The sequence below is a fragment of the Pteropus medius genome, unplaced genomic scaffold (genome assembly GCF_902729225.1).
Source record: "Pteropus medius unplaced genomic scaffold, Ma_sr-lr_union100, whole genome shotgun sequence".
In the NCBI taxonomy this organism is placed as follows: domain Eukaryota; kingdom Metazoa; phylum Chordata; class Mammalia; order Chiroptera; family Pteropodidae; genus Pteropus; species Pteropus medius.
Genome location: NW_024342466.1, coordinates 4,459,853 through 4,479,196, shown reverse-complemented (window position 1 = coordinate 4,479,196; position 19,344 = coordinate 4,459,853). Strand labels below are relative to the sequence as shown.

Below are 19,344 nucleotides of genomic sequence, written 5' to 3'. Positions count from 1 at the left end.
AAGCCTACACGGGCCTCCCCCCTGCACCACGCAGCAGGTGACCATGCCGCAGGTGACCACACCACAGCAGGTGCCCTGCCACACGGAGGGCACATTTTAATTTAATTAGCAGCCAGCAGAGAGCCACGAGGTGCACCCCCTGCACTCTCTCCAAGTTGCAGCAAACGAATGTAACGCCAGGGTGATGCTAGACGCTGGCGGCCATTATGAGGTAAACGCTGACTTAGATACACTGTGACTGGCGGTGCCTGGTTCTCTAAATCCGCATGACAACTCTCAAGGAAACTCTGAAATGGTTTTAACATATCACAAGGAAGCGGCTGCTCTGTCAGCTTCGCTCTCCAAGGATCACTGCGGCCAGCCCTCCGCCGGGCCTTCTCCGTGGCCCTCACGACTCTGGGGGGCCGAAATGGCCATTCTACATGCGGTGACCGGGTCGGCAAGGTCAGACTTCACCGCCACTCACAATCTGTCCAAGGAACCACCCCGAAGACAACTTTGTCATGGCACAGTTCTCATCTTTTTGATGAAAACATTCCTCCTTTTGTCATTAAACTAACTTCTAAAATGTCATCTCAAACCGTAATGAGACACCATTTCACAGCCCGCTGGACGGCTGGACTCGGAAGGTCGGGTGAGGGCAGGGAAGGGTGTGGGGAGGCTGCAGCCCGGAGCACTGCTGGAGGGACGCACATGCTACGGCCACTCGGGAAGAGTCTGTCGGCTCCTCAAACGAGTCGACACAGGGCTAGCACACGACCCAGCGATTCCACCCCTAGGTTCACGGCTGAGGAACGAGCTTGCACACGAGTGTGCACGGCAGCATTATTCACAGTTGCCAAAGGTGGACTGTGCACCAGCTGCTGAACGATGAGCAGAATGTGATCCATCCACAGAGGGGACGCTGTTCGGCCACAACGCGGAGGGCGGTGCTGACCCGGGCCACAACGGGGACGAACTCCCCAGCACGATGCTCTGCGACGCGGCCGGACGCGCCTGAAGTGCCCAGCACGGCAGGAGCCGCACACAGAGCAAACCGCTGCGTGCGTGGAGCTGCGGGAGGGGGCTGGGGGTCGGCGGTGGACCTAAAGGCCGTGCGGCTTCCTCCGGACGTGCTGAACTGTTCTGTGACTGACTGGTGACTGTCACACAAGTCTATAAATACACTACAAGGACACCGACCTATACATTTTAGATGGGCTGATTGCACGCTATAGGACACGTCTCAATAAAGGTATGAAGCATTTTCTACCCAACTTTACCCTTTGACGCTATTAAATATTGTTCAGGAGACAGAAGACCTTAGCTTCTGGCTTCAAGCCATCCTGACCTACAGGCCACAAGAATTAAACAAGCGTGTGTCGCCTAGGTCTAGAAAGAAAGCTGCAACAAAATGCACGCCGCTTACGATGGGGATCAGGCAGTTCTGCGGGAACACCGCAGAGCGGCTCGCACGCACCGAGACGGCGCGGCCGCTGCACACCTGGGCTGGGGCCGGCCTCCTGCCCCGGGCCACCGGCCTGCTCGGCGGCTAAGCTGCTGGGCCAGACGACGAGATGAAATCGCGCGCGAGGGAGAACGACGGCCGCGAACGAGGCGCCGAACGACGCGAGCTCCAGACGCATGGGGCGGCGCCGGCGTCACGCGGCGCCGGGGTCCGCGTACTTTTTAAAAATGAGGAGGAAGAGCACACTCTCATCGACAGCGATCGGAGCGCAGCGAACGCGTCGGCCAGGAGCGCGGGCGTCGCCCCACACGCGACGAGGTGCGGACGGCACGACGGCGCCAGGCGGTGCGTGCGGCTCCGCGGTGCCCTTGGGGACCGGCGTGCTACACGAAGTCAGCCCCCCATCGCCGAGCGTCGTCGCGCGCCGGGACTGCACTGCACCCCACGCCTAATCAGCTCCACCAGCCCCTCTGTCCGCAGTTTCAGCTCTAGAAACATCTGCCATCCCCGTGGCGGTCTACACTGACGGAAAACCAAGTTCATTTGCACAGGGAGACGGGAGATATAACTAAAGCCGGGTCATGCAGACTTCACCCTTCTGAAGACAACATCGTGAAGCCAGCGAGGGCGTCTCCCATGCTGAAGACAGACACGGGCCAACCCACCGCAGACTGCAGGAAAGACAGACGTGGCCCAGCGGACAGGTCTTCAGGTCGAGCTCTACGTTTTCCACTGAAGCAAAATATTAGCATTTCAAAAATAACTAAATGTCAAATTCTTCCCTAAGTTAAAAAGGCCCCTTAAGTATAAACCTTCACTATCAACTAGGGGATTCCCTGCACCCCTGCGCGCGGCCGATGCTCGCGACCATTTGCGGGTGGAAGCCAGTGTTTCCCAAGGTGTCAGCGGCACATCCGCCCTTAAGCAGTTTACGGACCCTACTGCTTAAGGCTTAAGAAAAAAATAAACCAAGTTAACAGACGTAAGACAGGTATGGACGGCCCCAAATCCCCACAACCAACAAAACAAAACACCTAAGTCCGAGGTCCGAAAACACCCTACAGTGAGCGGGGAGAGTCCAAGCGCCCTTCGGTCAAGATGCCGCTCCAGCCCAAGCTTTCCCTGTTCGTTCAGCACACAGTCACGGAGCGAGGCGCGGTCCCAGACACTGAACACGTACAGCAGGGACTCAAATAAAGCCTCGCGTCCCGGGACCACCAGCCAGGCCTGGGACGGGGAGTGCCCTCACTGCAGCTGACAGAGACCCACCCGGCCGGGGACCTCAGTGCTCCATAGCCCATGCCCCGCACTGCAAGTCTGCAGCATCCCACAGGTCCAACAGCAAATGTCACCTGACCACAGTCTGTCTCTCCGGTCAAGCGTGAGGGGCGTGGGGTGGGAGTGGGGAAACAGACCAGCAGCAGACAAACGATGGTGGAGCAGAGATGGGGCACCCGGGTCGGAACCAGCCTTGATCTTTGGATCCTGGATCTTCGGAGCTGTGCCCACAGGAGACACTGGGGACAAAGGTGCAGGACAAACCAGCCGCCCCAGCCAGCCTCTCCTGGAGGGCGGTGGAAGCAGTGCTTCTGGGAGGCCGCTCCGCCTGCCAAGGGCAGGCCCAGGCCGCGTGGCTATCTGGCTATCATCTGGAGAACCGGCCCAGCCCCCTGACACCACTGGGGCTTCGGTCTTTCTTCCGGGACCACCCTCCAGACCCACTGAAACAGCTGCCGCGGAAGCCTGCGAAAAGGCCGGGCTCCTCGGCACGCCCTCATCCGGGCAGCTCTGCTTCTCCGCCCTGAATCTGCTGCGGCCTGGCGGCTGGCTTCCATCAGCAACGCCGCGGAAGCTACAGCCCTGAATGCCTGGCCTAGGCCTCCAGGGACTTTACAGCTTCCACTGCCAGGTGAGCGAGGCCAGGCTGTTACTGGAGGGAGGTTCCAGATGGGGTCCTGGACTTGGGAGTGAGGCCACCCTAAACCACCCTGCCCCTCTGAGCCAGCCTGGACCGGAAGAACCTCCAAGGCAACACTCAGACATGCAAGAGCTAGTAAATATTGGTTGTTTTAAACTGCTGAGTTTTGGGGCGGTTTGTTATTGAGCAAAGCTAGCTGGAGGATAGGGCGTTTAGAAGCAGAATACAACTAACTTACAAAAAAGCTTAATTTTAACTCCTCCTAAAGGGTATGCATCAGCAGCAACACAACTGAAAAAGTACTCTACCCAGCTCGGGATCTGCAACAGCAGTTTGCGTCTGATTCCTGGTCACTTTCCAGGTACATCAAAATACCAAACACGGCAGTGGTATTTGGTTAATATAAACAACAATCCCAACTTATTAAAACTTCTACAAGTTCTAAATATTCTGAAATCCTTACACAACACTATCTCTTATTTCCTTAAGTATAAAACGACCCCAATACTTAGTAAAAGTGAACTTCCCATTCTATTTATGACTCAACAATAAATGTGTGCTCTCTTCTTTCTGGAGTCTAGCTTTAGATAAAGATCATTAAGCAGAACAAAAAAAGGTGCTCTAAAAGCAAACTGTAATACAATTCCTTTCTTCCTTTCTTTCTTCTTTCCATCTTTTAGAAATTCTGAACCTGTCATCGGCCTCGACCACAGCGGGTGTGTTTACCCAGGGTGGGCACATGGGGGAAATGCTCGTGAACGCTTGGCTGGAGAGATTTGGGCGTCCAGTGAATTCCCAGACCTGTATCCTATTTCCTGCAGGTGACTCCTGGCAGAGGACCTTGGTGAAGAGGGGGAAGCGCCCCCTGTAGAGGGGCCCCTTCCAACACGGGAGGGGCTGGGAGGAGGCCGGACAGGCTCCACGGTCCCAGTTCCCACGGCCCTGATGAAATAACTGCATTTCCTACTCAAACAGGACCTGAACAGGGGCGTTCAGGTCCTGAATTCATACACGACCAATCTAGGCACGAGATCCTTGTCGTCACTCAGCCAGAGAGGCCGATGTGCCCAGGCTCCAAGCATGGGGTGGCCACCCTCCCTGCAGCCCTGAGGCCCGTCCTCCCATCCTACCAGGGGCTCCCTCTGCCCCTCTCGTCTCCCCCACCCACTCCAGGCAACGTAGTCTGGACGGGGTCTAAGGAAGGTTCCTGTCCACGGCCGGCCCACGGCTCAATCATCTTTTTATTTCCCACGTGGCACCTTAACTTCTTGACAGAAAAACCCAAGCACCAGCAGGCCTCCTGCGACAGTTCATCCTCTTGTCCTTACTTTTGTGACACTAAGAACTGGAAAAGCTTCTAATGACATTATGGAAGTCAATATGAAAATATTTTTAAGAGAATATATTTATGCATTACATGTGAAAAGGATAACTTTTAGAAAGAATATTCATTCTGATGTCTTTTAGGAAATCAGAAAAAGTATTTTCTAATGTATTACGTGGGTCTTAAAGCTATTGTTTAAAAATACACACACACACACACACGCTACATACACCTTTACATACACAACTGTATCTGTCAATGTTAGCAGCGCGATCTACTTTCCAGAAATTTCCAAATGAACGTGTTATCAGTGCTGACCAGAGAAACAGGCCGTGTTGGCGCTGGGCGACAATCCCCGGCTCGGCCCTCTGCCTGGTGAGTGCTCAACCCTCACCCCAGCCACCCCGAGAAGGGGGACTGCGCTCATCCCCACATTTCGGACAAGGAAGCTGACGCCTAGTGAGGCTAAACGACACCCCCTCACCGAGGCAGCCAGTGGCTGACCCAGGAAGACTGGGCAGCGGCCATGTGATTCCGGTTTGCAGCCTGCAGCCCGAGCCAGCCCCTCAAAAGAAAAGAAGGGAGAGCCCAATGATATCAGAATTTCGAAGGGGAGACAGGGGAACACCACTCTCCAAACTAAGAGCAGAAACTGGGACACGCCGTTCCCAAGGGTTTTATTGTGTGTCACCAAAGCCACTCTTGGTCAACTTCATAAATAAGCAAAATCTAACTAGCAAATGGAATCTGGGACATGATACTGGACTATCAGAAAATATAAGGAAATATGCCTCCAAAAATCATGCTTCCTACCTCAATGTCAAACACTTCCACGGTGCTGTCCAGCAGCTTCACTCTGATGTGGACGTGCTTCTCCTGCATCCTGGCCGATGTCCCTGTCACCGCCCTGAGAGTCTGCAGAGGCTCGAGGGTGCTCACTCCCCCAGCGGTCTGGGCACCCAGACGGGTCCCTGGGGTCTGCAGGACTCTGTATGTCCCTTCGATCTCCCCCATTCGTCAGCAGCTAAGAGCGAAGAACAGCTGAAACAAGACGAAACCCAAAGAATCATCACTAGCTATTCAGACGTTGAAACAATATAAAAAAAAGATCAGGTACACAGGAATTCTTTGCGAATTTCTGCAACTCCTATGAGTCTTAACTGCATAACGATAGTTAAAAGAAGGTTATCTTCTACTCATATGTGGGTCAATGGGACACAAAGCAATGACAGGCAACATCTCCAATAACAGCACCTCCTCGGTGCTTCTGTAAGCCAGGCAGCATGTAGCTCGCTGAGCCCACGAAATCTCACACGCGAGCCCGTCATCACTACGCACCTGGTGGAGAGGGGGTGATAGGCAGCCACAGCCTGCACCGCCCTGGGCTGCGGAGCAGCCTGGCATACTCTCCCTCCTCAGCCCAAACGGCCACCGCGCTGACCACACACTGTGAGTGCTGGATGCAGCAGGGCACAGCACCCACACGTGTCACGCAGCATTCAGCAGGTCCCTCGTCTCTGCTGACGAGGTGAGGAAAACGCCAAGAAAAGTAGCTGAAGACAGCAGGCTTGTCTCTGCCAGCTTTGCACCCCTTGGTTCTTCGAAGCCGTGTCTCGCCAGGCTGGAGTGGGTGCCACCAGTGCTATGGGAAGTAGTTCAGACACAGTGCCGAGTGACAGCCTGTGCCACGAGAAGGTCTCTGGTTTGAGCTGTGAAGTTGAACAGGGCTGATCATGCCATCATTTCCAGCAAAGAAAGAACAGGCTAAGTGTCGGCTAGAATCCAGTGATGCTGCCTGGCTTTTAATTATCACTAATATAGTTAGTTACCTTCTATTTATGGCAAATTTCTTTCTTAAATGTATGTATTTATGTTTGAAAGTCAACTTAAAGAAAAACAGTTCACAATAAAAGCACGGCACAAACGAGTGCCAGATGGTTAGTCAGGAAAGATGCAGCCGCTGCAGAAGTTATTTTATTTCACTTAATTATCTTCAAAAAGTCTTCTACTAGTTTGCAGGAAATTTTTTAGAAAACTAATCCTGCTAAATTCCCGGTCCAGTCCCTTGCAGGCCAACGTAACTGCTCTGAGTCCTCTGGCCCTTTTTTCTTTTTCATGTTCGTTATCGAGACAAACTCATGAACTTTTTATCTCTTGAATTAAGTTCAGAAAGCCTCTTGGTGACCAGCTGCCAAGCCACCCCTACTGTCCACCCCCAGAGGGCTTCCACAATCTGACCCACCACGCGAACAGCAGAGCGCGAGGAAGCGAGAACCCGCGGGAGCAGGGGACGCGAGCCGCGTGGGCAATGGAGGGGGTCCGTCATCTCGCCAAACCTATCTCCGTGCCGATTCCTGCACAGATGAGCAGGCCAGACCCACCCAGGCACGTGTCAGCTGAGCCCCGCGTTTGGTCCAGGTTGGCAGTTACCTGTCACCCTCAGAGCTCTCTCCAGGCTGTACGCCCTCTGAGAGCAGGAACTAAATTCTTTCTGTGAATGTTTTCTAAGCATTTACTTAATTAACGTCACTGGCACCAAAAAACATCACAGAACTTGAGAAGTGAGTGCCACAGCGCGGGGACGTGAACGGAGACCCCACCGAGAAGCCATCTCTAGCGGGAGAACGACGGCTCACGCTCATCGAACGCTCCTCTGAGACAGGCCACAGGCGTCTTACTTCGGGCACCGAAGCAACCCTCCGTCTCAAGCGACAATTCTGGAAACATATACAACCTGAAAATATTTCTAGAAGCCATTTTTCTTATTTATTCCATTGTATAATTCTCATTTATATTTTTTCTTAATAATAATTTTAGAGGGAAAAAATTATTCAGGCTCTTTCTGATCTACTCATTATAAGAAAGTCAATTCTAGACACATAACTCTGAGAAAGCTCAGGACAGCCAGTGTCCAGAGGCGCCCCTTCGGGTGAGAATACTGGGCGACAAGTTGGGGCGCTGGCCCTCTCAGAGCGGAGGACTGTCCGGAGCGCCTGGCGCAGGGGTCTGTCCTCTCTGTGACTCATTAAGCCATGCATTTGATTCATGCAATTTTTCTATAACTGTTCATTTTATAATAAAAGCATATTTAAAACAGTATACTTTTAATTTAACTTGGTTTCATCTGTCATAAGAACAAAAGGCAGAAGAGACGAATGAGAAATACTTTCCTTAGTTCAAGGAAGACTAAGACACAGCTCCCTAGATGAAGCCCCTCCTGGTTGTTCTCACCCAGCCCACAGCAAACATCAACACAGCTGATGCTGCAGCTCAGGCCACAAGACACTCCCATCCTGGAAGACAGACTTGCTTAAGATCCCGTGAGGGCCCTGTTGTGACAGTCTAGAGAAAAATCTGTTTGCTATCACACAACAATAACACATCAAGAACTACCCATTGAATAATTACTCAGCTTTAAGTAGAGAACTTGGAGAAAGTTGGTATGTAACACCAATGCTGTGGATGTCACTTAACCTTGGTCTCAAAGACTATTGATCTGTTTTAGGACAAGCAGCGTAAGTAGACACTTCCTGCAGAAACATGAGTTTGCTCATCCAACAGCCACTTTCTACAGTCTGACAATGGGAGAAGTGGAAGGAAAAACGTACGTCCCAAATCCATCTCATACAAATTATGACCTAATGGAACTTAATTTGTTTTGTTTTGCGTGCTTATAAACAAACATTATGAAGGCAAGGATATGCAAGCTAGACTAGAAACACAGCAAGGCCAGCAAGAGCCCTTGGCACACCGTGTTCTGCAGCCCTGGGACCCTGAACGTTGACGGCACTCCTGCTCACTTCTCTGCTGCTGCTGGAGAACCCTTCCCAAAGGCCAGAGGGACGTGGCGCTGTAAGAACCAGGGACCCGAGGGCCTCCCGGTTGTTTGCCCACCTTCCTTCCACGTGAACGAAATGCTGCGTGGGCTTCATTCCTAAAAGCGCCTCCAGTGGCTGGATCCCACGGCCACTGCTGACGCTCAGGGCTCCTGCTGCAAACCCAGCGCCTGGGCACACGTCCTCATTAAGAACAACTTTAAAAACCATCCGGACACATTTCCACCTTGAACTTGGAAAAACAAGGCTCGAAAGTCTGCCAAGGCTTTGTGTGATGGCATGTTGATGCAGGTTCGTAATGAATGCACAACTGGGGGTGCTGGTAGTGGGGAGGCAGTGTGTGTGGGGGGCAGGGGTGTGTGGGAGCTCTGCACCTCCACTCAGTTTGCTGTGAACTACGAGCCACTCCGAAAAAGTCCAGTTAAAAAAAAAGCTCTGCCACGGAACACGTAACTCAGAAGGGACAGAGTCAGGGCCGGGGCACAGCCTGCAGCAGCCGGGAAGTCAGCACATGGCCCCCGCGGGGCCACCCATCCGCAGCAACGCGGCTGCTGAAACGCCCGGTGTGCAGAAGCACCCACCTTCCTTGAAACATTTTTGGTTGCCTCTTTTAGGAGGACCAAAAAACATATAGCAGGTGCTTGAATGACGTCATTTTGTTCAATATTGTTTCGTTATTACGTTGATGAGAAAGAAAAAGACTGACTTCTATGTGGGGACCCTGTCCGTGGGGTGTGTACTCTCCCCACGTCTGGTTCCCCACGCGGGTTCCTCCCGCGTCCCAGAGACATGCCCGTGAGGGTGACTGAATGCCCAGACTGTCCAGCGATGGGAGGATGGCCTGAGCAGGGCGGGGCCCCCCTTGCACCCCGAGCTCCGGCAGGGGCTCGGCCCCTGCAGCCCTGAACTGGAAGCGGCGGGGGAAGAGAGTCATCGTCCTCGTCTGCCTTCATCTTTCCTAAACGTCTGCAGACCTCGCCCTTGCTTCGTGTTTCACATCAGAAGCGTTTGGGGTCTTTATGTAGAGCTGGGTGATGTCCGGTGGCCGGAAACGTGCCGCAGGGACATAGCCTTTGGTCACGTCATCAGCCTCTGGCACAACTGGTTTCGTTACACGTCGTTGCACATAAAGTCTCAGTTTCTGAGACCCTATCGATGACATGAGGACCTGCTGTGTTCCTACACTGACCACCTAAGGAAGCAGAATGTGGCACTTATTTTCACCAGCGTCCACTGAGTCTGAGCCCCGCAGCAGTCCGGGGAACGTAGTCCCACTGCCGATGATACCCGCGGGGAATTCCCACCCAGCTCCTTGAGGCTGGGCTGCTCTACCTCTTTATTACAGTGTAGCAAGGGATGAACCCTTTTTTATTCCCTTTCTACTAAGCATGACCGGCAACTAAGTAATTCAATCACTGTTAAGGAACCCGAGGAAAAAAACAGTCAGAATTTGCACTGCAAGGCAAAGCCCCAAAGAGCTGATGAGAAACGGCTGGCAGCTGGAGGGCAGGCGGGCGCCGGCACGCACGCCCACGGGAGGGTGCCAGCTGCACAGACGCCGCCCTCCCCAGCGCACAGCTTCCCTGTCTGCTGGAAGCTGGCATGGCTGAGCACGGCAGAAGCGTCTGGCGCTGGAAACCTGGGGGGAAGGCGCTGCAGCCCACCGGCGCACACTGCTCCAGAGCTGCGCGCAGCCTCAGGACTGACGGCAGCCCACACCCTGGGCCGCGCTGTCCCCCCCGGCACCAGGAAGGGCACTCGCAGTCCACCTCAAAACCTCTGCTGCCAGAAGGGCACCTCCCATAAAGAGAAGGGTGTCTATCAAGGTGCGACAAAAAGGGCCAAATAAAAAGGCAGGCCCTGGGGGAAACCGAGGAAGGGCGCAGCAGCCCAGGGCTGGGGGGTGGGGAAGCCTGGAGGCAGCACACCTGGGATCTACTCCCAACTCTGCCATCAATGCCCTCACTCATGCCCGCCGCGCCCGGCAGGCTTTTACTCTGGCAGATGGGGCGGCGGGCAGGGAGGGCTCCCCCCTGGAGTTGAGATGCTTTTCAACTCCAAGAATCCATGATTCTGTGCTAACACAGCTCAGTGTGAAAATAAAATGAAAGGTGTTCTTGACTCCCATTAACGTGGAGTAGTTAGTAGCCACAAACAAACCAAACCTCATAAAACCATGGCCCTCCCCACCGTGTGAATAGTGGCTGAAGCTCGCAGACAAATGCAGCACCGATTAGTAGTCCAAAGAGATGACTCTGGACGCAACATTTGCAAGCCTTACAATTTACTTTTTAGGTTTTATAAGAACTGCCTGATTACTAAACAGATGTCAATGTTTCTGACCTTCGACCATCAGATATTCTGATTTTATATTCAATAAAATTCTATTAACTGAAAAAAAAAGTTTTAAGAGCCAAAATGAACGTAGTTAACTGACTGATTCTCAGCTTTTTTTGGTACAAAGCCACCCAATTTAACGTCAAAATCTTCACAAAAGTAGGAAGACGTCCATATGCTGCTTTGGTGTGAAAGCGAATAAGAGCGAGGTCCAAACGCAGGCGCGTGGCACACTAACTTGTGTTAAAAGAGGAGGAACACACACGCACACATTCGCTCCGATTCAAACGACAACAGGATAAACCCAGACTAAGGAGCGTGGTTACCTGTGGGGGAAAGGTGTTGGGGAGACAATGCTGGAAACTCTGCCGCTTCTAATAGCGTCTCATCGTGTTGACTTGGGAACCTTGTAAATGGTTTTACATGATTAAATCAGTATTTTAGAAAAGCAAGCCCTAAAAACTCAAAATAAAACAGATAATCCTAAGTGAATCTTAAAACGGTGGCTAAACTTTGAAGAGAATTAGTTCACGCGACTCTAAGACTCAGAAACTTCATTACACACACTAATGAAATGTAGCCTCAGCCCTAAAAGACCACAGGTGAAACCAGCATGTTCATATTCTATGGGGAAAATGGTTTCATTTCTTCAATAAATGGCCGAAAAAAGTGGGGTGGAGGCGACAGAAACTATTAAATTTAAAATTTAAAAACTGTTACTTGCCAAATGCTACATGTGCCCTTCTTTGAATCCTGAGTCAAACACTCATCGGACAGTCCGGGAAAGTGAGCGCCAGCCCTGGGCGGGGCCTAGTAGACATTTAGCAGCACAGCTGACTCCCTAGCCGGCCCTGTGCACACATGAAGGGAAAGAACCCTCTTCAAGACGTACACTAAAGTGTTTATGGATAAAATGGAGCAATGTCTAGGACTCACTGAAATAATCCCAGGAGGCAGAGATCAGTGGAGGGGACTACAGACCAAACAAACAAAACCCCCTAAACTACTGCCCATATGTGCTGTGGGTTATTGAAGCTGGGTTTGATATATTGTTTTCTCTACTTTTGTGAATGTTCGAAATTTTCCATAAGTTAAAACACACACACACAAAACAGATCCAGCAACAATTTTCAATGCATATAAGGGTTCGAGGAAGCCCTGGGATAGGGCATCACTGAGAGGGAGTAAGAGAGTCCTACACGACAAAACGCTGGCCCAGCCCCGTCCTGTCCTGTGGAAAATCGCAGCCGGAGAAGGAAGCCACAGACCAGTCTGTGAAGAGGTGAGGCCAGCAACCAGTGTCCTGGCTCCCAGGCCAATATAATATTGCAAAATTTTCAAGATTAAAAAATAAAACAAAAAAACCTGACTTAAAACTGTACATCCATGTCCATGTACTATAAAGTCACTCTGTGCTACCTCCACTTTGTCATTATTGTATTTTTCAGTTCTAAAATGCCCATGTTTTTCTTTCCATCTTCTATTTTTCCCCTAGACTTTCTACCTTTCCATTTGTTTCGAGTACCCTGAGTTCTCAGAACATTTTAATAGCTGCTTTAAAGTGTACTTTAGTTTTTATTGCAATCTTAACTCGCCACAAACTTAGCAACTTAAAATAACAGCCTTTTATCATCTCGGTCTCCACGGGCCGGAAGTGTGGGTGCAGTGTGGACCAGCAGCATTCTCTGCCCAGGGTCTCACGAGGTCTAACTCGAGGTGTCCACTGGCCTGGGGTCTCGTGTGGTGCGCTGGTGCAGCACACACTCCCAGGCTCATTCGGTTCTGTGTGGGTACCGGACATAGGCCCCCAGTCCACGCCGGTCACGCTCAGCGTCCAGAGGCCGCCTGCACTCCTCGGCTTCCCCCACCTTCGCAGGCGGCCTGCTGGACCCTTCGTGAGCTTCACTCTCTCTGTGGTCCCTCCCGCTGTTAGCCAGAGAAAGAGCTCGACTTCAGGGCTCATGTAATTAGCTGAGGCCACCTGGAGAGTTCAGGACACCCTCACGCATTTACGATTAGCTGACCAATACCCTAAGTTACACCTGCAAACGCTTTTGCAATGCAGTGTAACACATTCCCAGGAGTAACGCTAGTGCATGAAGGTCGTGAGGGCCGCAACTCTGCCTGCCATGAAGTTCTGTCCGATGACTCCAACGCTGGCAGCTTCTCGGCCTCAGCCTGTCTCTTCTCTCGTGAGGTGTATTTTCCCGGTTCTGTATATGTTGGGTAATTGTGGATTGTATCCGGGACGTTTTAAATATTGTGTGGTTGGTTATGAGGCTTTGGGTCTTGCTGAAACCATGCATGATGCTGGTGTTTTGCTCTGGCAGGCACTGGCTGGCCGGGTTCAGGATGCAAGTCCCAACTGGCCTTTTGTGGGCTGTGGCCTTGGCATCAGCTCCAGCGTCACGGGCTGTCCCCCCGTGAGCCATGACTTCGTGGCCTGTGTGGTTTCCAGGCAGTGGTCCACCCTCTGTAGAGTTCCCAAAGTCTCTGGCAAGCTGTTGGGGGTCAGACCCATGAGTGGCAGCTCTGCATTGAGCCCAAGGTTCAGAAGCCACTTCGGGGATCACTTTTCAAGCTCTTCCCTCTCCACGATCTCCCTGCATCTTCTCCAGCGGCCTGGGGCTCCCCTTCTCAGTCCTCCAGCCAGGAACCTAGGGCTTTGCCTCCGCTGCTCTGCCATTTGCTTGCTGTGACTGCGCCCTGGTCTGGGACCAAGCCGCAGGAGGAGAGAAAAAAGCAGCAGGGGTCCCCCTACTCCGTCAGAGTGCTGCCACAGGACTGCGTGGAGGACAGGGAGAGGAGAAAAAGTGGGGCTTCCCCCTACTGTCTTCTGGAGCCCAAATGAGGACCCTCCTCCCAAAGCTCTCTGGTTCGTGCCCGGGGCCCACCGCTGGGCTTCCAACACCAGAGACCAGGTGGGGATGCTGGAGGGAAAACGGACTCCCTGCTGAAGCAGCGCACTTAAATCGTGGCCTTTGTCCCCAACTCGCCTGTCACCATTTACTTGTTAGTCCTCAAACAGCTCCATGCAACTGTCCAGGCTTTGTAGCCAGTCAGGGGGAGAGATGGGCAGACCGTGCTCACCCCACCCTCTTGGAGCTGGAGCTGACGTCCACGCACATTCAGACACGCTGGCGGTGGTTACCCTGGGCACAGGGAGGAGGGCTGCTTTTTATTTCCTTCTTTCCAGTGTTCTGTATTTTTTAAATTGTCAGAGATGATGAGTATCCATCAGTGTCGCTTCAGAAGTGTCACTGGTGGTCACTGTGGCATGACACTGCCCTCTCTCTGTCTGAGGGGAGGCAGGGACAACCACCCTGTCTCTCCAGGAGCTGTGCCTGCTCCCTTCTGAAATAGTTCAAATAAAAATCAACACTTTCAGACACCCTGGGACCGATTTCTTGTTCAGATACAGGCACGTGCTGCCTAATGACCGGGCACGGTCCAAGAAGGGCTTCGTCAGGCGATTTCACCATCGCACAAACGCCAGAGCGGCTCGCACGCACCGAGATGGCGCGGCCGCTGCACACCTGGGCTGAGGCCGGCCTCCTGCCCCGGGCCACCGGCCTGCTCGGCGGCTAAGCTGCTGGGCCAGACAATGAGATGAAATCGCGCGCGAGGGAGAACGACGGCCGCAAACGACGGCTCCGAACGACGCGAGCTCCAGACGCACGGGGCGGCGCCGGCGTCACGCGGCTCCGGGGTCCGCGCACTTTTTAAAAATGAGGAGGAAGAGCACACTCTCATCGACAGCGATCGGAGCGCAGCGAACGCGTCGGCCAGGAGCGCGGGCGTCGATGACGGAGTGCCACGCTCTGTGCACATCGCGCCCGCGGTACTGTCACACGACTGTCAGCGCGGGGGGCGTCACCCCACACGCGACGAGGTGCGGACGGTACGACGGCGCCAGGCGGTGCGTGCGGCTCCGCGGTGCCCTTGGGGACCGGCGTGCTACACGAAGTCAGCCCCCCATCGCCGAGCGTCGTCGTGCCGCCGGGACTGTAGTGAGACTTGCTCACCTAGCACTCATCTGATTAACTGCCACCAAAGCCACTGGGACTTAAATCACGAAGGAGATAAGTGTAATAAAGGCCAGCAATTTCAATGATCTGTGGAGCTACCTTTTGCTGCTGCTTCCTTCCCAACACAGTCCCACTGGCAGCTGGAAGCGGCACTGAGCACCCGCACCCCGTGCGCCTCTCCTGCGTTATGTGGCCACAAAGGGCCAGAACCCGCCCCTCAGAAGCAGCTATTCTGCCTCTGGTTTCTGGATCCCTGACTTGCACCGGCCCCCTCCAGGGTCCTACACAAAGTGTGCCTATGGTCATGGCCTTTTGTAAAATTTACAAAAAATATTCTAACTGCAATCGGCTAAGACTGCTGCCTCTTTCCGCTCCAAATTTGCCTCTGACTCTCTTTCCCTTATGGCAGGTAGCTTAGAAGGGGCTGTCGGCATTTTGGGGAACCAGCCAAGGGCACAAAGAGTTGGAGATACATTTAGTTTGCGTTTAATGGGACTCATTTATGTTCTTTGCAGTTACTTCTGTGTATACTTCAGTTGTCACTGGCCATCTCAGTGCAGGGGTGGCTTCCAGGAACATCGCTATAGCACTGGGCCTGCTCACCGGCGAGTGATGACACCGGGCAGGGCCGGGGCCGGGATGCAGGGTGCCTGGCACCGGGAGTGTGTGGGCAGTGCGAAAGAAACACGGTATGAACAGCTGCTGTGCTCGCCTGTCAGAAAACCTGATAATGTAGTAGAATTATAAATGTAGTGTAGATATTTTTTTACTTTTTTGAATGGAATTGTGCAAAATGGAACTTAAAAGAAATGCTTTTCCAAGACACAAACTGCTCACTGTACTAGCAACGGCAGCTGCATCTATATATGAAATGTTTTATGCATCCAGTCAAAAATAAAAATTTTTGATCGATTATGCTAAAGGAACAACTAAATTCTTTCTATTCTTTGTCAGACGAAGAGGCAATTAAAAAGTACACAGCCAAAAGTACTATAGAGCGAATCAAGTAATTAACAAATATGCTACTTTCCTGGATTTAGTGATGTTTGTATTACTGGTCACTTTTAAATCTGTAACTTATTTGCTTTTTCTCATTCTAAATAAATATGTGCTTTCAAAGTTAATCTTTATTTGTAACATTGTATTCTTTTCATAAGGAGGCCCTCCTTCTCCAATTGTACAAGCTCAGGCATGTGCCCTTGCCCAGATGAAATCTGATTAATTTATGCAAACATTTACTTAGCACCTAGTATCAAGCAAGCGTTAAGTACTTACGGACATGGGACTTCTTAGCAGAGAGAAAACCCCTCCCATTATGGGGAAGGAAGACGAAGGAGAAAGTGTGTCAAATGGCCGTAAGCGCCACGAGGAAGCCAAGTGAGGACAGCAGACAGGGTCTGATGGGGGTGTGGGCGGGCCTCGACAGGAAGAGGGCGTTGGCGGCAGGTCTGAGAAGGCCCTGACACACCGCAGCAGCCACCGCGTCCTGGGCGAGTGCCACTGCACAGAGGCCACGCCACGCCCTGTCCACATAGTCTCACTTAACCCTCACAATCGCCACTACACAGATCAAGGAACTCAGGCTCAGAAAGGTCAGTGACTCGCTGGTGGTCAATCAACTCTATGAGTGGCCTTAACGCCACCCTGATTCCATGATGCGCTGTCTGCTTTCTGCTTTGAGAGGCGCTGGATGCTTAGCGCAGGGCGCACAAAGATCTACAAGGGGAGATAAGTACGTAAGGGGCCAGAACTTCCTCCCCGCTACAGAAACAGAAGGTACGAGGTACCATGGAGGACAGGGTGCTGCAGGCCTGACCCGGGCCGGAAGTTGGAGCTGGGCCTTGTAGGGGACAGGAGACCAGCTGGACACACAGCAGTGTGTGCACAGGCATGGACTGCTAGCAAAGAATGAAAGGCCGAGTGGGCTGGGGCCCTGAGAATGCCACGGGGGCTGGGCGGTGAGCAGGCTGTGGCCGTCACACCTACCTTCTCCTGCAGCTAGGGAGCAATGGAGGAAGATACTGGGGGATGAAGGAAGGTCCATCGTGGCATCTTACAGCATTACAGTGCCTTTTGTGTTTGAATTTTAAAATGGCTGTGAACTAAAACATCAGTTTAGGGGAACAATCCATGACTCTAAAATAAAACTACTTACAGCAGGGTCAATTCCGTCCTGTCCCTCGTCCACGTCCTCACATGTTTTCACAACAGTGCGGATGCTGTGCACACACTGCCTGGCCATTCCGGTTAAGGCGTGTTTCTGAGCACATCGCCCTGGATGAAATTGGTTCAAATTTTGGTCAGATGAAAAGACAGGGACGGGGCTGCCTGAACAGGCTTGCCAGCTGCAGAGTGCTGCTCCATTCTGACACACGGGGTCTGCAGGTCAGAGTTTGTTTTAAAAACCAGGATTCTCAAAGTCTATACACACTCCGCTAGTTGCTCTCCAGAAAGATTAAACCAATTTACAGCGTCACTGCCAATGTAACCGCTCCCCACAAACTCCCCAACGCTGGTTTTTTCATGTTACGTTAGTGGAACTCTCACCTTTTTGACTCCCTGCTGCCAAGGTAAAATCTGGAGTGACCTCGGCTCGACACTCGACTCTACGTTAAGGGTTCTTGCACACCTACACTGTGCCATGTGTAGGAAGCTCATGACCCACTGAGCTCAAGGGGGAGCTGGCAAGTTGATAGGAAAGTGGGTGAAGGAAAAGCGCGAATGAATGTGAAGGGGGAAGCAGCAAGGAGAAGCACCTGTTCCTGGATGAGCATAGAGGAGGTGGTGATGGGACTGCCAGCAGGAGCATTCGGAAGAGGAAGGGGACAGAACTCGGCGTTCTAGAGGTTTAAAGGGGCTTGCGAGGAGCTGCCCACACATCAGTGTGCGCTTGTCCAACCAGTGCATAGCCGTACCTTGAGCAGGACAGCGGCTTTAACCCTGCCCGCTTCCCTCTGCTGTCCACTCACATGGATCTTCCACTGGACAGCAGAACGGCTGACATCTCTTAAGCGCTTCCGGCGTGCCAGGCACCCTGCTAATGCAGAGTCCTCACAGCAGCCCCGTGAGGCAGGTAAACTTTGACCCCATTGTATCGATGAGGAACCATATAATACAAACTTCCTCTTTGGGAAAGGAATCAGTACAGCAGGAACCTGGAGTCTACTACAGAAAATGCCCATGCGTGTAAACGAGCTCATGGACTTGGGCGGTTCCGGAGGCTGCATGTCGGCGTCAGGCCCAGAGGAGAAACCGCATGAGAATCGGCAACAAAGCACGGGTACGAGAGAGGATGGCCGCGGGTGACCCGCCACGGCCTCTACTTCCAAATGGGCCGTGCCGCTTGGCCGCATCTCCCCTGCGATTTTGAAAGAACCAAACAAGATGACAGGCGCGAAGTACTTCGCGACCCCTGACACAGAATTAAGTCTTTTGGTGTGCAGGAACTTGGGAAAACTTTTCAAAAAACAGCAGATACAGAAAATTAAAGTTACATTTGGCCCACAAGTCAAGGTTACTCCATGCCTGTCTACCTCAAACGTCTTCTTCGTCTCCGGCAGTGAGAAAAATCTGTGTCCTCTGCGGTAATGCCGTCTACACAGAGCCAACACTCGACCCCAACATTCCCACCGTGGTCCAGCCAAGGCCACCTCATGGAACCAAAACAGACGCAGAGAGAAAAACTGGCCCTTAAAGATTTAGCCCTGGGTTTTAAATCCTTCCATCCTTTCTTCACACTATAAGGTGCCATTTTCCCTTGGGCGCACCCTGCTTGAGTTTCGGTTTTTCACAGCCACTGCTGACGGGCCCGTGAAAGCATCAGACGTTGCTGCCACCAGGGCGCCTGCGTGACGAACTGGGCTGTATTCTGGTCCCAGTTTTCATGGTTTTCCTTTAGAAGGCTCCCCACGGCCTCAAGAGTATTTCTAGCCCTTAGTGGAGTAAAACCATTAATACCTAACACCGCATCCCACCTTTAGACAGGTTGGAAGGGCCACGAAGGGCGTGGCACGCGCCAGCTTCCACCTGTGGCTCCCGCAGGCCTGCACCGCGCGCCCGGGCCTCCACGCGGGCCTTCCCTGGGGCGCCGCGCCCCGCCCGGGCCTCCAGGCCGGACCCTCCCGGCGGCTCCGCGAGCCTCCAGCCGTGAGCTCCGCACACACTGGCCCGCCGTCCTACAGGGCCTGCAGAGCCCGGAGTGAATCCCTCTGGCAAACCGCCGTCAGAGGCGTCCCGGCCCCCGCGGGCCTCAGCGCCCGCCCCGTCCAGGGCCTCGGCCCTAGGCCTCCGCCGTCCGCCTCGCGGCCCCGCCCGACCACCCGCGGCTGCGCGTCCACGCGGCCCCGCGTCCTCACCGGCGGCACGGCCCGCGCGGTCGCCCGCAGCGGCCTCCGGCCCGGCGTCCGCTCCGCCCGCTCCCGACTGCCCGCGGGCGGCCCCACTCCGCGCGCCAC

The 19,344-nt window shown here is 53.1% G+C and overlaps 1 protein-coding gene across 3 annotated transcripts in view; it reads right to left on the bottom strand.

Moving 5' to 3' along the window:
• FARP2 (FERM, ARH/RhoGEF and pleckstrin domain protein 2) overlaps positions 1 to 19,344 on the bottom strand; it is an 87,372-nt gene extending 68,028 nt beyond the window's left edge. For all 3 annotated transcript variants that reach the window (XM_039861137.1, XM_039861145.1, XM_039861154.1), the window contains exons 1-2: positions 19,246 to 19,344; positions 5,503 to 5,730 (exon numbers count right to left, since the gene is read on the bottom strand). In XM_039861137.1, the coding sequence (XP_039717071.1) occupies positions 5,503 to 5,703 (201 nt within the window). In that variant the 5' untranslated portion in view covers positions 5,704 to 5,730; positions 19,246 to 19,344. The remainder of the gene's footprint in view (positions 1 to 5,502; positions 5,731 to 19,245) is intronic.